The sequence below is a fragment of the Stegodyphus dumicola genome, chromosome X2 (genome assembly GCF_044657685.1).
Source record: "Stegodyphus dumicola isolate Sdum_Otavi_A_Nest chromosome X2, ASM4465768v1".
NCBI classification, from domain to species: Eukaryota; Metazoa; Arthropoda; class Arachnida; order Araneae; family Eresidae; genus Stegodyphus; species Stegodyphus dumicola.
Window position 1 is genome coordinate 179447233 of NC_140781.1, and position 26465 is coordinate 179473697.

At 34.1% G+C, this 26465-nt stretch overlaps 1 protein-coding gene across 3 annotated transcripts in view; it reads right to left on the minus strand.

Moving 5' to 3' along the window:
* LOC118188074 (inositol polyphosphate-4-phosphatase type I A) overlaps nt 1-26465 on the minus strand; it is a 210204-nt gene that overhangs the window by 175154 nt on the left and 8585 nt on the right. For all 3 annotated transcript variants that reach the window (XM_085809794.1, XM_085809792.1, XM_085809793.1), the window contains exon 3: nt 2550-2714. In XM_085809794.1, the coding sequence (XP_085665920.1) occupies nt 2550-2667 (118 nt within the window). In that variant the 5' untranslated portion in view covers nt 2668-2714. The remainder of the gene's footprint in view (nt 1-2549; nt 2715-26465) is intronic.

Consider the following 26465-nt stretch of genomic DNA (forward strand, 5'->3'; position numbering starts at 1 on the left):
TCTCTGCTTACAGCTTAATGCTGATTCAATGGTGGGATTCAACTGCTTTGCAGTGGTTCAGTGCAAGTGTTTCTTAAATGCGTTTAGTCTGAGAACCAGTTGTTAAAATTAAACTATAATATATATTTAGGCAGTAAATAATTAACTAGTTAGCATAGCAAATTATTGTTTATTTAGGCAGCTACCTGGTTATTGAATTATTTATAATCAGTTTACTGCCCATCACTGTGCTAACTGTACAGGCAGCTTTTGTTTACTTCGGCAGCGGATTGGTTTTCAAATTATTTACAACCAGTTACTAACTAATTGTAAAAACGCAATAAACACCATTCTGGCATACTTAGAGTCTGTATGCCTTAAAATTATGAATATACGTGTATTTTCTTTATTAATTTACTAAATATAATGATAAATTTGATTAATACCCTAAAAAATTGAGTAAAAACATCTGAAAATCAGATGTGGCTGTTTCAGTCCATACCAGCTTAATATCCTTCCTGCCTTTCATATGTAAAACATAATGTATTTAAAAAATTAACATGTATGAAAACATATTCTTCAAAAAGTGCTAATACCTTTTAAAATCACAACTTGCTAATCGATATCACTCAACAGAAATGTTTAAAAAGACTGGTATTCACTAGGCCTGTCTTCAATAATTGGTAAGATAATAAGATTCACTTAAGTTTACTTTGTGATTTGAAATAGCATCTGGCAAAGTATGCAGCTATTCTTGAACCTTTTAGTTAAAGCAAGCCAAGCTTAAGAACTAAGTATAAAAATCTTTAGCTTGATTTTATTATGTATTTTGAATATGTTAATTTAGCCACTTTAGTCTTAAACAAATATACATTTATTTCCTTTATAATCATTTTAAATTTATTTCTTTGTTTTATAAATTGTAAACAAAAATTCAATATTTAACAGAACAAGTATATGTATCGTAAACCCTTGCCGAACACAGACTTGCAGAATATAATTTTGCATATATGCTTAATTTTAATTATCACCATTTAATTTGTCCAACACATGAATTTCAGTTATATGTAGTACACTGCAGTCAAACCAGTTTTCAAACCAGTCATTAAAGAGGGCCATGTTTCAATAGCCCTCTTTAAGGACTGGTTTGAAAATTCCTTCATTTTAACAAATCAAACATTAATTAGACTAGCAAAATCTGGGCTTTAATTACTCTCCTAATTCTCAATAATGCTCCAGGACATGGTGATGAAGCCCTCATAATACTGCATCCAAATGTAAAGCTTTTATTCCTTCAAATGTAAAACCACTTCCTTACTTTAACATGCATTGTGGGCACATCAGCTGTTGAGTGGTAAGTTGCTCGGTCGGAGATTCGAATCCTGGCTAATGGGCTGGCTGTATGGGTGTTTTCATGGTTTACCTCATGTGTAATGTGTATACAAGACAGCTTCCATTAAAAAGTTTTCCATAAAGGCATCCCTTCCCATAGGCAGATAACTCTCATATGTGTTATCGTAATCAAATAAACCAAACTAATACAATCAATAGATCAAGAAATCATACAAACATTTAAAATCTATTGCATTTACATCTCTGCAAATAAAACATTAGATGGCTGAATGGGTGTTTTCATGGTTTTCCCCATGTTTAATGTGTATATAAGACCATTTCCCTTAAAATGTCTTCCATAAAAGCTTCCCTCCCATAGGCAGATAACCTATGTATGCTTTGTCATAATCAAATAAACAAACTAATACAATCAATGGATCAAGAAATCATAAAAACATTCATTTACATTTCTGCAAATAAACACTAGATGAAGAAAAGCATGATACTTTAATGGCATTTTAGAAGCAGTTCAACATAAGACACTGTGTGAAAATGAAATGCATTTAATATGCAGTAAAAGATTTTCAGATATGGAAGATGGGGAAATCAAAGAATTAGTTGAGAATGATGATCATGAAATGACAAATGATGAACTGGATGATCTTATAATACAAGCCAATGGTGAAAGCAGCAATAGTGAGGCAGATTAAAAAGCCTTTAATGAACAAAAAGTTAAACTAAATGATAAGAAAGGCACAGGAACTGTCTGATTTTGTAACACAGGCTGACACAAACAAAGAAAAAAGAGGTCACTTTATGACAGATACTGAAAAACTTTGCATACCTTACCACAAAACATTAAATGAATTGTGTCAGATGCTGTCCCAAGTAAAAATCACCAGCTATTTAAAAATAAAATTGTATCATGTACCTACTTATTAAACAGTAACAGAAACCCTTTCAATTAACATTTGTTTCATTTTTCCCTTTCAGTCAAATAAATAATTATGTTTATTTAAATTGTATATAGTTTCTTAATCTGAACTATACCTAATCCATTTTTTCCATACAATATTAACTGTGCAGAATGCAATTTTGCCATATGCACAATGTTCTACTGATGAAACCCCTGCGTTCGACAAGGGTATACTGTACCATATATTAATTAATAATGGAGCATATGAAAACACATGAAGAATATAGATGTCAGATAAAAGTACAAATCATATAAAACTTACCATCATTTCTCCTGAATAAGCTATCATGCTTTTCTCTAATAAATAATATTCCTTCCTTGTCAAATTTATAAGATGGCTGTGAGGCCACAGCTAATATTTCTTTAGAATTAAAACGCATTATTTCAATCACAAAGCATTTAGCATGCTTTTAAACTGCAACAGAATCTAAAAAAGATTAAATGAAAAAAAAATACTCAGCTATAAATGACCAAAGCAAATACGTGAAAATTATATAATGCAAAATTCCTATTAAGAAAATATTTATTAACTTAAAACTATATCATATCCATCAGTTTTGTATATAATACACCAATTTAAATTCCTCTAAAATCTACTCCTACCACCATTTATTATATACATGAAAATATGTCTAATACTTCAAGTATACTGCAAGGGGAAATTTTTTTAATTGAACTGGCAAATGGCAAATTCAGTTCAGTTTCGAAAGGCTGCAATAAAATTTTGATATCAAAATATTTTAAAACAAGACCACTGTGTTGACATAGCTTCCATATGAAAGCAGCAAAATCCTGTAATGCACTTTTATATTACACAGCACATAACACGAACAGTGAAACTGCAGTGTCTTAAATGAACATACCTAAATTCAAACTCAAAATTAAAATAATAATAATAATAATAATAATAATAATAATAATAATAATAATAGAGAGAGACAATTAGAGTGGATGGATCCTTTAAGGAAATTCCACAAAATTTATCTAAGCTCACATCTGCAACTCTGATCAACAGTGCATTGGATGATGGAATAAAAAAATCTTATGTCCCTTTTCCTATGTTACCAACCTTTCAAGAAACAGATTTAAACATTTGATTAACAAATAAAAATTATTACATATGAAGTTTTTTATCACTAAAAGTGAACTTATAAAATTTGGTAGCTCTTTTAAATTTCAGAATGTCGCTAAAATAGCACTACATTGACACATATACATTGCCAAATACAAGAGTAAGTTTTCAATCATCAGTTTCCATTAAATTTGTGGCTATTTTTTAAATGACGAGCAAGAATCATTTGCACTTTTTTATCCAATTTATAACACTTTTAATTAACATGGATAATTTCACTCATGTAATGAAAGTGCTTTCTCTGCACTTCAACAAATTTGCAATTTATGCTTTCAAATAAAGTTATGAAATTGTTTGTGCTTTACCTGATTTAGTACTTATTAATTCCTTCGATGTATTTATACAAGAGAAAAATCTTTCCTGCAATAATCTGTATTTGGTATGCAAACTGCAATTTTTACAATCACTTTTTGATACTTTCATTCACTATGTGTAACTGTTTAAACTATATAATTATTTTGATTATTAATTAAACTTTCAATATTTTCATTACTTTTTACCTTTGGAATAACTTAGTTCATATTGATAAAATGAACACAAAATATCATTCTATGTGAACTGTTGTAAAAGAGTGAACAAACACCTGAATGACAGTAAATATGTTGCTAACCACAACTAATAAAAAATATAAATGAATGAAATTCATACATGAACAACTGTATGCAAATTAAAGAGTCTGCATGCATTTATTTGTTTATTTTATGATATTTTTCCCCTCGGAACTAATCATAAGACTTAAAAAAAATAGCATTTTGAAATTCTAGAAAATGTCCATATATATAAATTATAACCATGCTTTTAATGGCTTAACTATAATATTTTAGTGGCTAATTTTTTATCACTCTATTTTTAGATTGAGTAGATTATATACATTGGTGAAATAAATTGAGAGAATTTGCATATTTTATCGAATTGCATGAAAAGAACTGAACTGAAGGAAAAACCACAGCTTCTAGATAAAAATGCAAATCTTGTACGGCAAATACATAAGCGTACACGTGTGTGTATGCGGAGCCAGTAGAAAAACAGGCTTTATAAGCACGTGGATGGTAAGATGAATCACGTTCTATAGCACACCTTGACGAATTTCTTGGTGTTCCCTTGCAGCAATCGGTTAAATTCACATCAAAACAGTAAAAATGAGTAACCACCAACGTTTAGATGATGAAATGAGGTGGCGAGTTGTGGGGAGGCTAGAGGCAGGCAAATCGCAAGTCCAGATATGCAGAGAGTTTAATGCTCAGCGTCCAGCATCGTGTGTAATTTAGCGCCCAGCGTTGTGTGTAACCTATGGAAATAGTTCCAGGATACTGGATCCATCGAGAGAAAGCCTGGGCAAGGTTGTTCAAGAGCCACGACGACCAGAGAAGATCACTATTTGTTCATTTTAGCGAGGCGTAACAGAGAGGCTACAGCTTCTCAGCTCTCTCGGGACCTGTATGCAGCCACAGGAACCCCCGTAACAAGAGTGACTGTTTCCAAAAGACTGAATGAGAGAAGGTTGTTTTCCAGATGACCGGCTGTTTGTGTCCCCGCTCACGTCTAGAACAGGAGAATCCGATTAGCATGGTGCAGGCAGCATAGTGATTGGAGTATGGAGCAATGGGCGGCCTTTCTGTTCACCGACGAGTCCTGTTTTAGCATAAACACAGATTCTCGCCGTACTTTCATATGGAGAGAGCCAGGAACCCGCTACCTACACTCCAAAGTCTGCAAAATCATTAATTATGGCAATGGCGGTGTAATGGTCTGGGCAGGCATCATGTTGAATGGCCGCACACCTCTCAATATTTTTGGCAGAGGTCTGTGACTGGTGTGAGGTATAGGGATGAGGTCTTGAAGCCCTATGTTTGCCTTTTCTGGGGTGCAGTGGGCCCCCGAGTTCCTCTTACAGGATGATAACGTGAGGCCACATAGAGCTCTTCTAGTCGGTGAATTTCTCGAGAGTGAGGATATTCACCAGATGGATTGGCCAGCCAGGTCTTCAGACCTCAACCCTATAGAGCATATTCGGGCACTCTGGGGAGGGCAATTGCATTTCACAACCCCCCTCTGAGAACCATCCAAGAACTGAATACAGCATTGCTGAATGAGTGGGACCAAATGCCACAGGCACTGATAAACTGCCTTATTTCCAGTATGACATCACGCTGCGAGGGACCATACCACCTATTAATCCATTTCTTTTGTGTCTTCTGCAACCGTTGTTTCAGACCTTCAGACTCCCATGAGTGTTACACACGAGCATGTGTGTTTAGTATAACTGTTTATTGTTTATTTGTTTGTATTATATCAACCTATGTTCACACCAAATTTTATTAAAATCTACCCAGTAGTTCTGGAGATCGTAGATCAAATTTATAAAATTATCTTAATTTATTACTCCAGTGTATATATATATTTAAATGTTGATAGTTGGTTAATTGGTTAAGGCAAAGCACATAAGAACTATAAGCTTAAGAAAAAAAAAATATCTACACTGAAGGCTGGCACATCTTTAAACAGAGGATATTTGCTCAATAAACATTCATCAGGAGCAGCTGAACCCAATGTTGCCCATGGTATTCTACAGGGGACACACAGCCAAGTATTACACCCACAAACAGGAGAAAATGAAGACAACACAACTACAGCTAAGTCTTTTGTGGGAGTCGAACCAGAACCTTTGATTTTGGACTAGGAGCTAGTCTCCACTAGGCTCTGGTTAGATTATAAAACTCATAAGAAAAGCTGTAATTCATAAATCTCATATATGTGATTCTACAAGTGATGAGGTGAAAGCCCATTTGAGTAACAGTTGTTTTTTTTTCCGAGAATCATAGAAGAATGACAACAGAAATACAGTTATGGTTAAAAAAAAATCCTTACTGCTATTTCTAAGTTTTCTGTTTTAAGGCTCTGTCACATGACCATATGTAATCAAAGTCAAGTCATTAAGTATTGTTTACATGTAGGTGTAACATCTGATATTCCAAATATCTCATTTGACCAGTATATTTAAATTAGCTGTCATATATTCTGGATTTGGTATGCAAACTGCATAATCAGTAATAGAATATTTTTCAGTAAATTTATACTACTTATTTTGCCATTATAAATTAATTTTAATAAAGTATACTACTGTTTCTATTCTTGTACATTTTACCAATTTTCGCCTCCCTTTTTTGACTCAATAAACATTTATGTCACTTTCAATAGTGCAAAACACATAATGACGTCAATGAAGTTTGAACATTTAAAGCTAGTAAACCAAAACAATAAAATAAAAAGGAAAAACAGCTGTACATTCAAAAGGGTGCCAGTTTTTCTTTCCTCCATTTTTCTGAAAATAATGGAAGAAAAGAAGTTTATAGAATGAACTTGCACCTGAATTTCGCTGAATAACAGCTAAATATTGACATCATATCGGAAGAAGAAAAAATTAAAATATTAATATCATCAAAATACATTGAGAAAGGTTAAAGGAGACAAAGAAAAAATTCAAAAGAGTGTCACAGACAGTTTACAGGTCTCTATATAACAAGCACACAAGCCATCTCTTATTATATCATCATAGCAGTACAGTTACTAATTCAGAATACTAATTCAGTACAGTTAGTTAATAACAGTGAAAAACTTGCAGTTATTAGGTGTTTTTTTTTTTTTTTTTTTTTTTAAGCAGGAAATGTGAAAAATTTGCAATGCCCTCGCTGGAACTCAAACCCGGACCCTTCAAATACGCGACGAGAGTGCTACCTTTACACCATGAAGGCATGCTGAAAGGAAGGAGAAAATACCTCATCTACTCCCCCTTTAAGGTCAATTGGGGATTAGGGAACATAATTGCCAAATGCTGGTGGTGACGAATTATTGTCTACCACCTTTTAGTTCAGGTGCCACTGTAGATTTTTTTGAAGCAGGAGGCGTGAAAAATGTGCAATGCCCTCATTGGAACTCGAACCTGAACCTCTCAAATATGTGCTGAGTGTGCTACCGTTACACCACGAAGGCCTGCTGGAAAAAGGGAGAAAATACCTTATACACTTATCAAATGTATTTTAACAAGTATGCTTTAGAATGCCGATAAAATTGAAAGTTTAAAAAGAGAACACACAGAATGTGATAGACTACATTTCTGAAATGTAAACAAATCATATTTTTGCCATAAAACAGCAAATATACATAATAAGATGTGACAGTAGCTAATCTTTTCAGAAGCCTGCAAAGAAGTTTACAGCTTTATAAATTGTTTTCAGAAAAAAATACTAATGGAGAGTTTTAATTACTGGAGAAATGTAAAACATATCTGAGAAATCGCAAGAGAAAATCAAGTTTTGTAAACAGTCAGTTGATTCTTACTTGATGAAGCAGGCACAGTCTGAAGTTATAATCAGTAACAGGTTGTTAAGAAAAATATTTGCTATGTAAACTAGGGCTAGTATGCAGAAGATATATTTTTAATATCTATGTTTAATAATCATGATATATAACAATTTTATTTACTAATTTATTACACTGGATACCATACCTAATTCTGTTTTTACACAAATTTGGGTACTATCGCCATTATCCACCTAACCCTGATAAGAATCGCTGGCAAAGCACTATATCAGTAAAGCAGACAACCCAGAATTTTACAAAAATGTATTTATCTGGCATGTACATTAATAATGACTGCACACACATTACACCAGTACATAATGCCATAGTTTATTTTGGCAGTGCAGGCAATGCACACAGTTTTGAATTCGAGGGTCATGTGTGTGGTCTATGCTTGTAGTGATTAATGAATTGACTTTTTTTTTAACTTGTAATGAATCATAGATGCACTATAGAGTTTGCCTGCTAATTAAAAAGAAAGTGCTGCATTTTTTTTTTCTTCAGAATATGGCATTTTGACAAGTAGTAGAAAGTGTAGAAATGCACTTCCCATAAAGTTAATTTGTGCAGTTCTCTAATACATTTAAAATTATTCATTTGGGGACTGGTGAGTTATACACAAATGAGCCCTAACTGAATTACAGAGCCAGATCTGTCATTATATGAACCACTGTTTAAATGGACTGTTAGGATGAGTGTATCCCATATGAATTTTCAGATACAATGTTTAATTAGTATCTTTTTTTTTTTTTTGCCACTAAATGTAGCCTGTGTTTCTTATGGTGGAATTTATCAAGATTGAAGGATGCTGACCTTCATTCCATTACAGTATTTTTAATTTTTGGTACAGTCAAAAGTCTTTAATCCAGACTCGTCGGGACTTCGGCAATTCCGGATTATCGATTTTTCCGGATTATAGATCATCAGTTTAAATCTGGTAAGATGGCATGCAGAAATTATAAAATTAAAAATATGAAACCGTAATTTATAAAATAATGAGCAATTATGGTCTAAAGGGTATCAAAATTTACCAAAAAAGAAGCCTAATATTTATTTGTTTACTTTATTAAACATTTCTTTCAACATGCGCATGCATAAAGCATACCTTACGCATAGCCGAAATTAGAAAGTTGCAACCAGAAAACTATTTGATGTGTATTTGTGATATTTATAATGAATTTGACTTAAATCATATCAAAGACAGAGTACATCGAGATAAAATACTACATTTAGTAATGAACTATAAGCCGAATAAAATAAAAACATCTGCCCTGAAGATAAGGATAGTGCTGACAGATCAACTTCCAGTTCATTGTGTGCCGCGACATTCCCCTCCCCCGCAGAGCAGCGTAAAATTGATAAACAGATTTAGAAATGGTTAGAGAAATAAAGGATATGCCTTTATCCCTTTTTTGCAGCAATTCCACTTTTTGTTTGATGGACATCGAAACATGATTTCACTTTGTAGATCCTTTGGCAGTATCCAGCATCGGAAATTCTATTTGACATAATCGAAAGTTCAAGCTTACTTTTATAAAATTGCTCTAACAGTCTGCAAAAAATAATAAGCCAGATCCAATTCGAAAATTAAGGAACAACGCAATCTGCAACATTAACTGAAATAGATAATTAGATAATTTTAGCTTAGCTTATACCGTCCGTTATACATTAAACGCGCATGCGTAAAGGTATTACGCACATGCGTGAACGCATTATACGTTGACGCATGCGCAGAAAGTTTGTAGCTTAGAGGTCAGGATTATAGATCATTCCGGATTATGGGCATCCGGATTAACGACTTTTGAGTGTATTTTGTTTCAGAATCAAAGTGCAAATCATAGGTTGAGTCATGTAAATAAACACAGCTGTCTATTAACTGCCTCAGCTGGTATTTACACCTGGGAATATTCTCGATGCTTCTGAACACTTTTGATTTTATTTTTGGCAATATGCAAATATATAACCTATTGCTTTAAAGGTTTTATTTGTTTTTCTTTGAGTTTGACTAGTGTTAAGACAAACATTTTGTGTACTGCTTGGTGAAACATTTTTATGCTTCAAATGGGAAGGAAAATATAAGGTTTTCAAATTAATTCTGAAAACTACCTAAGTGTTTCTCTCATATTGTGCCGAAAACTGGAACAATTGGACTCCAAATTTAATTTATTCAAACTTTTCTCCAAAGCTTAGCAGCTTAAATTGCCCGTCAAAACAAGACCTGTCAGTGAACCATCCCACCAGACCAGTTTGATGACTAAGATGCCCGTTGAAAAAGGGTTAAAACAGGCTAGTGGGGACATGTTTAAACTTTAAAGCAGATCGCTGTGTACATGGACAGAAGAATGGGAAAAAAGAAAGTATTTTGTTATGAATGTTTTTAGTTTGTTGCTGTTTTACATAATTTTGAATGTTTCATTATGGATGTTTATTTTATGTAATTTTTAGTGTTCCATCTTGCATCTTTAATTTTACTAATTTGATGCTGTTTTATGTTTATTTCAGCACTGTTCTTCATGTGTTAGATTGACGAAAAAATAGAAATGATTAGCAGCTTTTGTAGGGGTCGGGCAGATAATGTGGGAGTATCAAATTTGATTTAACATGAAATCAAAAAAACATTCTTCATTAGCACTTATGCAGCTGAAGAAGCTGGTTCTATATTTAAGCCTTTGAAACTAGTTCTGTAAATTTATTAATATTATCCAGATCCTCTTAGCTTTGATGCCTCCAATAACACTTCATTCTGTTTTTACAAGTGTCAATCATTTTACAACCATTTATATTTATGGCATAGTTGTTTTGCATTAGCAGAAATACTTCCGACCGAGGAGAATGTTTACATATAGAGCATGTGCACTAGAAGTGACGCTGAATCGTCTGTGAGAAACTGTTTCTTTTTTATTTGTTTCTTTTTAGATTTATTATACTTTTTGAATAGAAAATGTGGCAACAATTAGCTAATTCTGCAGATGATGCAACTGTGTGCATTCTGAGTTATGATTGATATGTAACACTATTAAATGAGACCAGCGGCAGAGTGTCACTATGGTAAACAAATACAGTCAAAAGTCGTTAATTTGGACACCCATAATCCGGAATGATCTATAATCCGGACCTCAAAGCTAAAATCTTTCTGCGCATGCGCCTCATTGACGCATGCGCATAGGTGTTTTACTCGTGCGCCCAAGACATTTACGACTGCGCATATGCGTCTGCGCAAGTGCAGAATACGTTTTCGCGTGCGCGTTTAATGTATAACGGACGCTATAAGCTAAAATTATCTAATTATCTATTTCAGTTAATGTTGATGATTGCGTTGTTCCTTAATCTTCGAATTGGATCCGGCTTATTATTTTTTGCAGACTGTAAGAGCAATTTTATAAAAGTAAGCTTGAACTTTTGATTATGTCAAATAGAATTTCCGATGCTGGAGCTCCCAAAGGATCTAGAAAACGAAAGTATGTTTCGATGTCCATCAAACAAAAAACGAATTGCTACAAAAAATGGATAAAGGCATATTCTTTGTTTATCTAAACGTTCCGAAATCTGTTTATCAATTTCACGCTGCTCTGCGCGAAGAGGGGGGGAGAGGTCGCGGCGCGCAATGAACTGGAAATTGATTTGTCAACACTATCATTATCTTCAGAGCAGATGTTTTTATTTTATTCGGCTTATAATTCCTTACTAAATGTAGTATTTAATTTCGATGTACTCCGTCTTTGATATGATTTAAATCAAATTCCTCGTCATTATAAATACCACGAATACAAATCAAATAGTTTTCTGGTTGCAATTTTCTAATTTCGGCTATGCGTAAGGTATGCTTTACGCATCCGCGCGTTGAAAGAAATGTTTAATAAAGTAAACAAATAAATATTAGGCTTCTTTTTTGGTAAATTTTGATACCCTTTAGACCATAATTGCTCATTATTTTATAAATTACGGTTTCATATTTTTAATTTTATAATTTCTGCATGCCATCTTACCAGATTTAAACTGATGATCTATAATCCGGAAAAATCGATAATCCGGAATTGCCGAAGTCCCGACGAGTCCGGATTAAAGACTTTTGACTGTATAGTGAATTTTAAAGAGTGCATTATTTCTATAATATAGTGTGTCCGTAAAGTCATGGTGCACTTTTGATCGGCCACAGGAAGGCAACAAAAAAAGATAGAAATGTGAAATCTTCACCAAACAAAAAGGAAAACTCTCCAAATTTCGTTAGTATGATGTGCAAGCATGTGCGCACACAAGTGATGACGCAACACCACGAACTCCGAAGCAGCAGATTAGCCCATCCATGGCCATGCCAGTCGAGATGTGGACCGTATAGAGGAAAATTCAGTGTGTTCTGTGGCTTGCTAAATTCGAATCCCTCGCCATCAGTGATGTGAATATCATCGCGTGTACAACAAACCGCCACCACATAGGAATAACATAAATTGGTGGGATAAACAGTTGAAGGATACTGGCAGTTTGTTGGACAAACTGCGTTCTGGCAGGCCATCGGTCAGTGACGAATCTGTAGAGGCTATATGCAAGAGTTACCTAAGAAGTCCTTACAAACTGCAGCTGCTGCACGCTATCAAACCAACAGATAGACCCAAATGATTCATGTTTGCTACAGATATGCTTCATGAGATTTCATAACCGATTTCTGCAGAAGATTGTGTTTAGCGATGAGGCAACATTCCATGTTAGTAGGCATGTTCATCACCATAACATCCGAATATCGGCTGCTGAAAATCCTCATGCCTACATAGAGTATGAACGTAACACGCCTAAAGTAAACATGTGGTGTGGCCTGAAACATGATAAAGTGATCAGACCATGTTTCTTTTTCGAGTAGATTGTGATGGCATGGATGGAGCCCACATTGAAATGCACTGAATAGGTATGAAACTTTAATAGGTTTTTCTCTTGTTTCATGAAGATTTCACATTTCTATCTTGTTTTGTTGCTTTCCTCCTGTGACCGATCAAAAGTGCACCATGACTTTACAGACACACTGTATATGTGGTGTATTTATTCTTTTATAGTATTATTCCATTGTGGATTAAATGGTATCAATGACGAAAAGTAAATTCAAGTTTTCTTTGGTCCATGGAGCTGAAGCAGCTAATGAAGTTTATCAGAATGTGATATGACTTTTGGTTTTCTGAAACAAAGAATTAGTTAGGATACTTCCAGATTGAAGATCTGCAGAAACAAAAGGGTGAGCACCCTTCGCTTTTTGAAGCTCATGGCACCCTTTTGAAGCTATTTGTTTATTCACTTTTGCTAATTAAAATGACAGATATTAGCAAAAAAGGTATATTGAAAATACAGTTAACAAAATTAAGGCAAAAAGTAGCAGATGAAAACGTCCAAAGAAGTTATTTAGAAATACTGAATAATAAATTTAAAGTGCTTGAGACAGAGATAAATTCTAATTCTAATTCTTTGTTTGGGTTATGCACTGATGAAAGTATTGATGCATATGTAAAAGAGAAAGAAGAGCTTGACGATATTCTCTTAGGCAGAAGTTGAATTAAATCGTAAATTATCCAAATTTTCCAAAGAAAATAAATCAGAGCCATCTGGTTATACGAATGCTGAGAGCAATGTTAAATTACCCAAAATTTCTTTGCCGATAATTTTGGGTAACTTACATAAGTGGCTTTCATTTAAAGTTTTTTTTTAGCCAGTGTTGATTCAAATCCTAATCTAACAGATGCGATAAAATTACAGTATTTAAAATCTGAGCTAAGAGGAGATGCTTATATTGTACAATCAATATCCATAGTTGACTCTAAATTAGCCTTTTCTTTACTAGAAGAAAGGTTCTCTAATCACCGAGAACAAGTGTATGCTCATCTGAAATGATTTATGAATATGAATTCTATGCAAAAATGTGTCTGATCAGCGATATTAAACTTGATTGATATTACAAATAAATGCATGAGATCATTAGAAGTTCGAAATCAAAGTGTTAACTGGTTTTCTTCCAATGTATTTGCATACATTTTAGGGCAGAAATTAGATCCTAACACCAAAATATGGTGGGAAAGAAAATTAGAGGAGGAGAATTTGCCTACTTTAACTGATCTTATAGAATTTCTGAAAGATCATGCAAGAACTCTCAACACTTCAAAGAGTGTGACTGATGAAAAAAAAAAAAAAAGTTACACATAGGGTTTCCGCTGTTATTTCTAATGCAAATGAAAAACACACACAGAATTCGTGCATATTACGTAATTTGAGCAATCACAAGCTTTTTAATTGTCCGAAATTTCAAAACTTAAGTGTAAAAGAAAGAGTAGAACTTGTGAAAAAACAGAATTTATGTTTTTATTATTTTAATTTGCACAGTGAGAGAAATTGCCCTTCCAACTACTTGTGCAAGAAATGCAAGAAAAACATATTTCTCTTATGTTGTCAAAACGAAAGTAACTTCGTTGGTAACACAATACAAAGAACAGACAGTTCAGATCATAAGGAGTCGGACGATCAAAACAGAAATGTATTAAATGTACATGTGCCTACATTTCAAGCTAAAACGTAACCGGCAGCTATGGGTACTAACAGCAGAAAAAACGTAATTCTATCTACCGCCTTTATATTCATTGAGAGTTATGACGGAACTTTAAAGTAAAAGCGTTATGTGATAGTGGAAGTGTGTCATTTTTGTACCACTGAATTAGCAGATATACTTAATTTAAAAAGGCAAAAGACAAACATTTCGGTTTGCAGTATATCAGATATTTCAACTACGATAAAAAGAAAAACAGTTGCTCTTATCTGTAATAAGGAACAAATGTATAAAAGGAAACTGAGTTTTTGGAAATTCAGAAAATAGCAGGTTTAACTTCTACAAAGTTTGTTGATGTTAGTAATGTTATGATTCCTGAGAAGGTGAATTTAGCAGATCTGGAATTTTATAAACCAGAGAAAGTAAACCTGTTGCTTGGCATCGAAGTTTTCTATGATATGTTACGAGCTGGTAAAATCTACGTTCCTCGCACAGGTGTGATATTACAAAATAGTGTATTTGGAGAAATATAAATGATTCACGGCAAAATAATTTATTGTATTACGAGTTAATAAGTGATAATTCAGAGAGTGAATTAAAAATGTTTTTCGAATTAGAATCACTAGAAATTAAAGATGATCCTTATTGCCATGACGAAGACAAAGTATTGGAAATATTTAATAAGACAGCTTGTTTTAACCCATTCAGGACCACCATCGCACATACACGATGAAACGATTCCACTCCTGGTAGTCCAGCATCCCGTATATGCGACGCAACGATTCTGCTCCTACGAGCCCAGCATCGCATGTATGCAACATTAAAACGTAACGATTTATTTGAATTTTTAAAAGTCAGTAAATGGGGCTAAGTGGTAATTGTTTTCATATGGGTTGACTCATACAGCATTCGCCCTTCATGTACTGGCATTAGTTTCTGTTTTGTGCTCCTGGTTTTGAGAGATTTATTGAAGTAAACAAACTGGAAATTACGGCTCTTTATGAGTGTGCCTGTGAATTAAAGGGGCACAGGAGTTTTTGTTTATTTCCTTAGGATTTTCTTTAGTGTTTGTTTTTCTATTTATTTTGAAACTCAACATTAGCTTTCTTGGTTAATTAATAAGCAACCTTACAACATTATTACAGAAGGGAAAAGACTATCAGCTTTCTCAACGCGTAATGCGTCTTGCTCACATTTCTCAAGAAAGAACAAGCGTTTTTGTTTCTCTTACTCGATTTAATAGGTTATTATATATAATGCCCTGAATGGTCATTATATATAATGACACAGGCATTATATTTTGGTATATAATGTATTTACTTTACATATAATGTATAGATTGACATGATCAGTAATGGATAACCTGCCAGTGGGGGTCTTTCTTTGATCACTTTCCGGACATTGTGGACGCTATTTTCTATTTAGAAAAACAGGAAGTTTTCTAATATAAACCTGATGTCACACAGGGTTTGAGGATGAAATATTTGAGTGTCTTTTGAAGAAGTTTTGGGATATGTGTTGAGAATATATTCAGTTTCATTCCGTTAGCTATGGCTAAGATACCTTACTTAAAAACTTAAAAATTTGTCCAAAATCACCAGACGCTCCACCTTTTTGTCTAACTGGAAGACAGTTTCCGAAAATTTACGTTGACGGAAAAGGTAATAAAAGTAGAAGATGCATTGTGAATGCTAAAACCAAGGAAAAGTGAAAGCAAACAATGTATTTTGAGTGTGAAATATGCAATGTAGGACTGTGTGTTGATCCTTGTTTTGAATTATTTCACACACAGCAGAATTTTTAATTGGAATTTAATTACCTACAGGTAATTTTTTTTTTTTTTAAATTTCTTATTTGTAATTTTTTCATGCTTATAATAGTTATTTCTGTGCGTATAGTAATGATTTTAGTATTTTGTCTGTTTAATTTATTTATTTATTTTTATTACTGTGATATTCTTTATATTAATACACATTAAAAACAGGTACATTAAATATGCAACTTGAAAAATTGAAGTCATAATCTCAAAATGCTGATTTTATACAATTTTTTTTTTTTTTTAATTAGGCTTAACTGCTGAAAATGCGCAGAAAAGCATTCTTGCAGATTGCTTTGGCAGAAAAGGATCAAGACGTAGTGCGATTCCTGACAAATAAATGATCTAAAACTAGCGACATACCGATTCAAGCATGTAAATTTTGGAATTAAGCCCATTCTTGTTGGCTGCAACACTTAAAGAACACATACAAAAATCTGAAGATGAGCAGCCAGATGTATTTGAAATTTTGAATTCTTGTATTTATGTTCACGATTTTATTACAGGAGAAGACAGTGTAGAGGAGGTTCTAAGCTTATCACGTAAAGCTAAACAAATTATGAGTGAAGCAAATATTAACTTGCGTAAATGGGTATCTAATGATCCTGAGCTGATGAAAAAATTGAAAGAAGAAGGGTTCAAGATTCATCCACATAAAGGCAATGACTCAAACGAGACTCTTAGGAATGTTCTGGGATACTAATGAAGACAAAGTGAGTATAGACATAGACAATTTCATCAAATTTTCTTAAAAGTAAGCGCAATAGGAAACAATTCATCTTGAAAACTGCAGATTTTTGATCCTTTTGGGTTAATAACTTCATTTATAGTTAGACTGCTACAAGAACTTTGAATTAGAAAATTGACATGGGATGATGGACTACCTACAGATATCTGTCAAGAGTGGGAAAAGTGGTGTTGTGAGTGTCAACATCTAAATAAAATTGCACTTCCGAGATTTATTTTGATTCCCGAAGCCAATTCCATAGAGATCCACTGCTTCTCAGATGCCAGTCAGAGGGCGTAAGGTACTGTGGTCTACGTAAAACTGCGTAAGCATGAAGAAATTTCTGCGAGTTTTGTTGCATCGAAATGTCGTGTTGCAGCTGTGAAAGGAGTTATGTTACCTCATCTTGAATTACTTGGTACATTACTAGCAGCGCGTTTAGGTTCTGAAGGGGAAAAAATTACTCTATCAAAAATAATCCTCGACAATATTTTATTGGACTGATGCCAAAATAGTGCTATGCTGGATAAAAGGTACCAAATAGAAATCTTTCATCACCGACAGGGTTAACGAGATTAGGAAGTTAACACAGCCAACAGACTGGTTCTATTGTCCAATGAAAGACAACCCAGCAGATGTTCTGACACGTGGTGTTCAAACTGACTTTCTTGTGAACTGTTCCATATGGCGGTCATGCTGTGACTTTCTAACATGTGCAGAGATTCCTCATCAGGGCTTATCAATTAAAGTTGCTGAAGAAGTGTGTCCAAATGAACTTAAAATGAATAATGAACTGCATAACGATTCTAACTTAGTTTTAATTCCATGTAGTTCCACAAAACCTTTTTAATGATATTCTTAATTTGTCTGCTAATTATACTAAACTTATTCGAGTTGTAAGTTTCATTTTCAGGTTATCCATAATCTAAAGAACCCCAAGGTAAGGAGATATGGAGTACTTACTTTAGAAGAGATAAAGGATGCTGAGGTGTATATTTTATTAGAGGCCAAAAAAAGTGAGTTTTGAGAAGAAATAAATCAATTAAAAAGAGTAAGTGTGTAAGTCACAAAAGTAAATTAGCATCACTGAATGTGTTTCTCGATAACATGGGACTAATTAGAGTGGGTGGACGAGTGTCCTCTTCCGTCCTACCTGCTAATAGTAAACACACTATTGTTTTACTAAGTTACTATTGTTTACTAAGTAATCATCATTTAGCTACTACAGTCAAAAGTCGTTAATTCGGACACCCATAATCCAGAGTGATCTATAATCCAGACTTCAAAGCTACAAACTTTCTGCGCATGCTTCACGTTGACGCATGCGCGTAAGACCTTTACGGCTGCAAATATGCGTGTGCGCATGCCCAAAATACGTTTACGCATGCGCGTTTAATGTATAACGGACGGTATAAGCTAAGCTAAAATTATCTAATTCAGTTAATGTTGCAGCTTGCGTTGTTCCTTAATCTTCGAATTGGATCCGGCTTATTATTTTTTGCAGACTGTTAGAGCAATTTTATAAAAGTAAGCTTGAAATTTCGATTATGTCAAATAGAATTTCCAATATATATTTACTAATATGTAAAGGATCTAAAAAGCGAAAGTATGTTTCGAGGTCCATTAAACAAAAAGTAGAATTGCTGCAAAAAATGGATAAAGGCATATCCTTTGTTTATCTAACCATTCCGAAATCTGTTTATCAATTTCACGCTGCTCCGCGGCGGGGGGACGGCGCGGCACGCAATGAATTGGAAGTTGATCTGTCAGCACTATCCTTATCTTAAGGGCAGATGTTTTTATTTTATTTGGCTTATAATTCCTTACTAAATGTAGTATTTCATCTCGATGTACTCCGCCTTTGTACGATTTAAATCAAATTCCTCGTCATTATAATTCGCTTCCGATAGCGAAGAAAGTAAAGTAAACAAATAAATATTAAGCTTTTCTTTTGTAAATTTTGATACCCTTTAGATCATAATTGTTCTTTATTTCATAAATTATGGTTTCATATTTTTAATTTTATAATTTCTGCATGCCATCTTACCAGATTTAAACTGATGATCTATAATCCGGAAAAATCGATAATCCGGAATCGCCGAAGTCCTGACGAGTCTGGATTAACGACTTTTGACTGTATTATTTTAGAGCATTTTCATTTGAAGTACTTTCTTTTAGGATCACAATCTCTGTTACATAAGGTAAGACAAAGGTCCTGGCCACTTAATGGCAGAAACAATTGCAGAAAGATCGTCTATAGATGTTTCACATGTTTTAAGAACAAACCCATCACAATTCAACAAATAATGACTGAGTTGCCCAAAGAGCATGTCAATCCATCATACCCATTTAAAATCACTGGTGTTGATTTACTATAAAGTTTAAGAAATAACGTAAGGGAGTTTTGAACAAAATCTATCTCATAGTATATGTATGTATGAGTACAAAAGTCATACACTTAGACTTTGTGACAGGCCAAACTAGCCAATCGTTTATTGCAAGCTTAAAACCTTTTTTTCTCTAGAAGGGGAAAATATACTAGAATAATGAGTGATAATTCTGAAACCTTTATTACTGGTTCTAAAGTTGAATTCAAAAAATTGCAAAAATTGGTTGAGTGTCCAGATGAGAATTTAGGAAAATTTGATACCACTGAAGATATAGAGTGAAAATTCATTCATCCCAAGTCACCAAATTTCGGAAGAATTTGGGAGGCCAGGATTAAATCATTCAAGAGTCATTTGAAGAGAGTTATTGGTAATCAGTGCTTTAGAAAAATTCTTAACTATTTTAACAGAAATTGAAGGGGTATTGAATTCAAGACCTCTTACTCCAATTTCAGCTGATTACAAGAATTCTGAAACTTTGACCCCAGGTCACGTTTTGGTTGGTAGACCTATCAGAACTCTTGCAGAGACATATTTAAACAATATAAATGAAAATACATGTTCTACATGACACAGAATTACTAAGTACACACAAAAAAATTTGAAAATTATGGAAACGTGATTATCTTAACCCCTTCACGCTGACTGTCACGTATACGTGCTAGCAATGAACACACTTACCTACCGGCCGACACACAGGCGTGCCAGAGGATTGTTCCGTTCTCTACCGACTGTCGCGTATTTGTGCCAGTACTTTGGAACGTTTTTCAAACTATAATTTCTGCTACAAGATGGCACTGTATGTCCATATGGTTTCAGATACATGTAAATTAGACCTTCTACTCGAAATGAGAGAAGCATGACTCACATACACGTGTTTTTGATTATATAAACAAATGGGGAAATAAATGTTTCCGAATGGCATGATTTATGACGTCTCTTTAAATCGCACTTTATTCGCACGTGGTAGTTGTTTACTGTAAGTAGAGAAGTTTTATTTGCTCTAAAGCGTTGGGTATTTCGGTTTGCAGTTCAGTTTTTAGAAAATAATTAGATCTTGTTAAACGTGAATTCTTTGTATTTACCGTTGCAATGTCGAAGCGTCGAAAATGTTTAACAGAGCATGAAATAGCAGAAATGATGCAAAATATTTCAGATATTGATTCTGAAATTCTGATATTCTGATATTGATTCTGAAAGATTAACTGAAAGACATTTTCCAAAACTTTGTTCAGAAGAGACTGATAAGAAAATGAGACGACGATGCTTCGTTTGTTTACACAGGGTTGCCACTCAAACAGGAGAATGAAATTCCCTGACTTTTCCAGGTTTTCCAGGTGTGTTTCAAGAAAATTCCAGTCTATCTGCGTAATGTACGTTGGCTGTGCTAAGAGGTAAATTAATTATGGTATTACTTGTATTGTGTAGCAAATTCACTTAATTATTCAATAAATCCCAGAGGACTTTTATTCTTCATTATTCTTGGTATACTTTGTTTGATAATTTTGTTTAGTTTTCCACTTAAGAAACTTAATAAAATTTAAGATATATATATTGGATAACAAATGTATGTTTTATTTAATTATTACTCATGATCATCACCAATTCAACACGAGGCTAATCCGGTCCTTATAAATCACAACGCAATGCTAAATAGTTAGGTTAGATTTTAGGTAAATTTAATTTGCGTGAGGTATGTTCTTAAAACCTTAACACTTGAAAACACCAATATAATTATAATAGTTGCTGTTTTCTCCACTGAAGATTGAGATTAGAATCTTCCCAATCTGGAATAAAATAAGACTTTTTTTGCAGACATTCTGCAGCTAAACGAAAGAAAGAAATCTATTTTAATATATTGAGGTATTTTATATTTATTTTGCAGAATACATAAGGAAAAAATATGTGCATTAAATTTCGTGATGGTACATCATCATACTGCTATAATTAATTTCAGGATTATGCCAGAGAAAATTTCCTGAAATTTGGAAATATTATTTACTAATAATAAATAAATTTAGAGGGAAGAAGCAACCGACGTGGTGTTCACGTCGCTCGCGGTTTGAGACAAAAGCATCTTGACGTGCGTGGCACGTCTTTTTAGCGCAAGTGGTTAAAGAAATTTTAAACGATATTCATTTTATGAATTCTTGATAACGTGACCTTCGAACTTCGACACCGGTTTCGAGCTTTGGTGACAGATATATCAGACATGCACAGCTGTTTCCCTCTATGATGGAACGGAGCCACAGCCACGTCTGTTGCAGAGAGGTTTTCCTTCTTTACAATACATATTCTTTGATTCTAACCTCCATAGTACCATATACTAGGATTAAACCCATTTTGTTTTATATGAGAACAGGTACTTTCTTTAGTTCATGCACTGCACATGCGATTCTCGAGAATACTGGAAACCAAAAGTTGCGCGAAAGTTGCTCTGCCTTTCTAAAAGACAATCAAATTGGAGCTGCGAAAATTGGCTCTATGCCAGCTACCCGAATGACACTCAGGTGATACATAATTTGCCAAAAAAGTTACCTCTTCCGATGTCGGCGCAAAAATCGCTTTTTTTGGCGGGATCGTTGTATGAACTTCCCTGACTTTTCCAGATTTTGACAAAAATACTTAAATTCCCTGACTTTTCCCTGAATATTTTGGTCAATTTTCGAATTCCCTGACTTTTCCCGGTTCTCCCGGTTTTCCAGGTAGCGTGGCAACTTTGTTCACATTCCCGGAAAAATCCTCCAAAACGGCAAATGAGTTATTACGAGTGCAAGGAATGTAAAGTAGGACTGACACACCGGGTGAAGGACCTCCCACCGAGGTCCTCATTATACGGGACCCATAAAGAGTTTGAAATATCCAACACCCGTGAGACTTTCATTCTCGTGGGCACAACCCCCGCAGTCCCCATCCGGCTTTTACTAAGCAGAATGCTTCGTTGCTAATTTTAAAACGTTGTCACCTTGCCTCCGGGAACCACTCCATCGGCAAAACCACATTGTATTAAGGTGCTCTGTCCGCTTTGTCAGTCCCCGCCACGAAAACTGAATGGGGTCAAACCCCCGGGAACTCAGTCGACAAATGTACCATGTAGCTCCACCACAGCCGAAGGAACAGACACGACAGTACCAGTACGGTCCCTGCCAAGCCTGAACCAACCTGAGTACAATACTCGGGTTCTAGTCCTGTGAAGATAATTTGTATACCCCCGTGGTTGAGACTGCCTAGGTACAGATCCTAGCCAGTACTTCCCAGGCGTTCGCCTGAGTCAACCCCCGGGGGGGGGGTGTAAAGTAGGACTGTGTGTAGATCCCTGTTTTCAAATTTTTCATACGAAAAGAGAATTTTAAGTAATATATTTAGTTTTCAGATGTATAATGTTAAAATTCATAAAATGGTGAGTAATTAAAATAAAATGTGTAAAATATGCATTTAAACAAGAAATAAGGTAATTAAAGTATATATATATATATATAAACATTTATAAAGCATAAGCCGTTTAAATACTCTATAGAGCATTATTAAACAATGCGTTGATACTTCGGAAATTTCATGGATTTAGGCTTAGTAGCAAAAAAGCCCCCGGCCCTGGAGAGACACTTGCGTAAGACACTGCCGGCCTCAGCGATAAGCGCACGTTTTTGCTACCCGGCTCGAAGGGGTTAATAATTTACAAGAACTCTCCAAGAGGAAATATTTAAAAGACGTTCAGTTGGGAACTTTCGTATTAATAAAAGATGAAAAATCTGCCTTCAGCCAAATGGTTAGTGGGGTGAATAGTTGAGGGCTTTCATGGTAGGGATAACAGAGTAAGAGTGGTGACTGTAAGACTCCCCAATCGAAATTTGTTAAAACGAAATGTTCGAGATATTTGTATACTTCCTGTAGAATGATTATTTATCTCCATTATAAACACCTATTTGCTGCTAAAAATGATTTGTTATAATGATTTGAATGTATATTCTGTATTATGATTTATTATTGTTAAGTATTTTATTGTAGTGCCTTTATACTTGTATTAACATTCTTTGTAATACAGTACAAAGTCTGAGATCCAGATGTCCAATATACAGAATGATCTAAAATTCGGACCTCAAAATCACCACAACTTTTTTTTTTTTTTTTTTTTTTTTTTTTTTTGTATCCTTCATGCATGTGGTGAGTCCCGATTCTTAATTTCATTTTGGTACTAAATAAATATCTCGTTACTGAAGAAACAATAACTTAGCATAAATTTGTGTGATCAATAATTTAGCTCTGTAGCTTTGCATACATCTCAAAACGAAACATTCTACAAACATCATTGATTTTACACCTACTAATATTTTATATCCCTGACGCCACTCTGGGGAATCATTATTTATTATATTTTGCTTTCATCACCACATGTATATCAACACGACAACTTGAGTAATGACTCATGCAGCGATGCCCAACCTATTTTTTTAAATTAGTAATTTAATAACAAAGTTATGGTAACCTCTTATGTTGACATTACCCTTGGTGATGATTACACATTTAAAGTTAAATGCGCTAAGAAATGTTGACGAGGAAAAATTTAACAAACATTTCTTTTCTGATGCTAAAAACATGTTTTCTTAATGACACTCATATGCCAAAAGATTGCATTTAGTGCTATTTGAATTAAAAATAACTGATTTGTTTTTCACATAAACCCAGAACTGGCGCCAGAGCTCATATGGCCACACCGGGCTTCAGTATTTAGGAAGGACAAAATTTTTAGAATTTTATAGAAACACCGAGCAACAAAATTAAGGGAGGAAAAAATTTTTAGAACTTAGGGAAAGCACTGGAATGCAAAATTTAGGGGTGGCAAAAATTTAGAACTTAAGAATGTGCTTGGTAGCAGAATTTAGGACTCACAGAGACTGCCTCAAGCAGTATAATATCTAGCGCCAGCCTTCAATAAGCCTTAAGTATATGTAGGAATTTATTTTTTCAGGACTTAGATAAGCTTTAAGCATGTGGAGGAAATAGATGTAAGTATAATAAATAACTAAACTAATACAATTCAGGCTTAATTGTCTCAGTGCATGATAGAAGAAAGACAAAATTTAGGGAAACAACTTGTCTTTCATCGGCAATAATGCAGCGGATGCTGTTAATCTAGGCTATAATTATACTTTACTGATTCGAAGAATTCCATTCAATATACCAGGTTGGGCTATTCCTGGACATTCTGATTTGATCCAGCTTATTATTTTTGCATGCTGTTTTTATTACAGTAATTTTATGAAAATTAAAGTTTGAACTTTCGATTTTATCGAAAACAGTTTCTAATTCTGGAGCTGCAACAGAACCTACAAAGCAAAAGCATGTTTCTTCCATCGAACAAAGCATGTCCATTAAACAAAAAATGAGATTGTGCTGCAAAAAAATACATAAAGGTATACCTGTCTCAAAATTGTGCGGGAGTACAGCACAGAAAGTCAACTGTATATGACATAATAAAAAAGAAAAGGGAACATTTTATATTTTTTGTGGATTCCAACACCCCACTCTCAATCAATAACAGAAAAATTATTTGATGAGCTAAAAGTGAAGATCATGACAAAGTGATGATTGAATGGGTCAGACAGCATCGCAGCAAAGACATGTCATTGACGGGTCCAATGCTAATGGCTCAAGCTAAAATACATCACTAAGAAATGAACTTAAAAATTGAATGCACATATTCGACAGGTTGGTTAATCAAATTTAAAAATTGGCATGGTATAAGGCAATTAAGAATTTCAGGTGAAAAAGGCGTCAGTTGGTACTGAAGCTGCTGAACTATTTGCAGATGAATTCATTAACAGTGAAAACGTATCTCTAGAACAAATTTACAACACTGATAAAACTGGTCTTTTTTGGCAATATGCACCTCAAAATATCTAGGCAACCTTTACAGAAAGGCTCCAACTGATGTCAAAGATTCCAAAGCGAGACTAACAATTTTTGCACGCACAAGTGTAAACGTTTTATAATCAGGAAAAATATGTGACCTCAAGCATTTAAAGGAGTAAAGATTTTCCCCATCATATATCGTTCAAATCAAAGAGCATGGATGACACAAGTGGTAATGAATGATTGGTTTGAAAATCATTTTATATCTGAAGCTTGGCAGAATTCGTTAGGTTTACCGGATGATGCAAAATTTGTCCTGATTGTAGACAGCTGTTCGGTGAAAGATAATAGTGTTTTAGTGAAAGATAATGTATTAGTATTATTTTTTCCTCCAAATTATATGTTCATCATTCAGCTTATATATATTGGAATAGTGCATGTGCTGAAATGCAAATATTAAGTAGAATTTTTTAAATCCATGTTAAATTTCTTGAATAATCGCAAGACTATTCAAGAATTTTTTTTAATGTTTTAGCATAAAATCTGCTTTGTGGAGCATCACAAGATCATGCGAAGATGTGTCTCCAGATAGTTTTAAAAATGTTTGGCATACTTTATGGCAAGCTACCGTATTTCATGGTGAGGATGATGAATATGACAGCCACGAATGTGAAGGTTTTGTGAATATTACAAACCAAAAGTGAAATTTTCCAAATAATGCATTTTGTAGAGAAGTAGTAATGAGTGAAGATGATATAACAGCAGTTTTCCATTGCGATGATAATGCCCCAATCATTAATCAATTAACAAACAGTGAAATTTGTAGTATGGTTCTAGACCCAAAAAATACCGCTACCGATAGCGAAGAAAGTGACACAGAGGTTATTGAAAACGAAAAAATTCTGATTGGCAAGCTAGTTGGAAATCTCGACTCAGTAATTACAGGACTTGAACAATGGAGCTTTGAACCTGAATAAGAAATTAAGTCTGTCTACAGAATTAAAGAGAAAATTTTAGTATAAAAAAGCAACTTAAACAACTTCCATTGAAAGAAATATTTAATAAAATAAGCAAATGAATAAATATTAAGATTTTCTTTTGCAAATTTTGTTACCCTTTAGATCATGAATGTTTCATTATTTCATAAATCATGATTTCATATTTTTAATTCTATAATTTCTACATGCCATCTTACTAGTTTTAAACTGATGATCTAATATCTAGAAAAATCCCAAATCTAGAATCGCCAAAGTCCCAATGAGTCCGGATCTCGAACTTTCTACTGTAATAGTTCTGAAATTGTTCATTTCAATGCCGGGAGTGTTTTGTATTAGCAGAAATACTAGCGTCTGTCTGTCCGCGACAAAAGAAAATGTATACGTATAGCGCATGC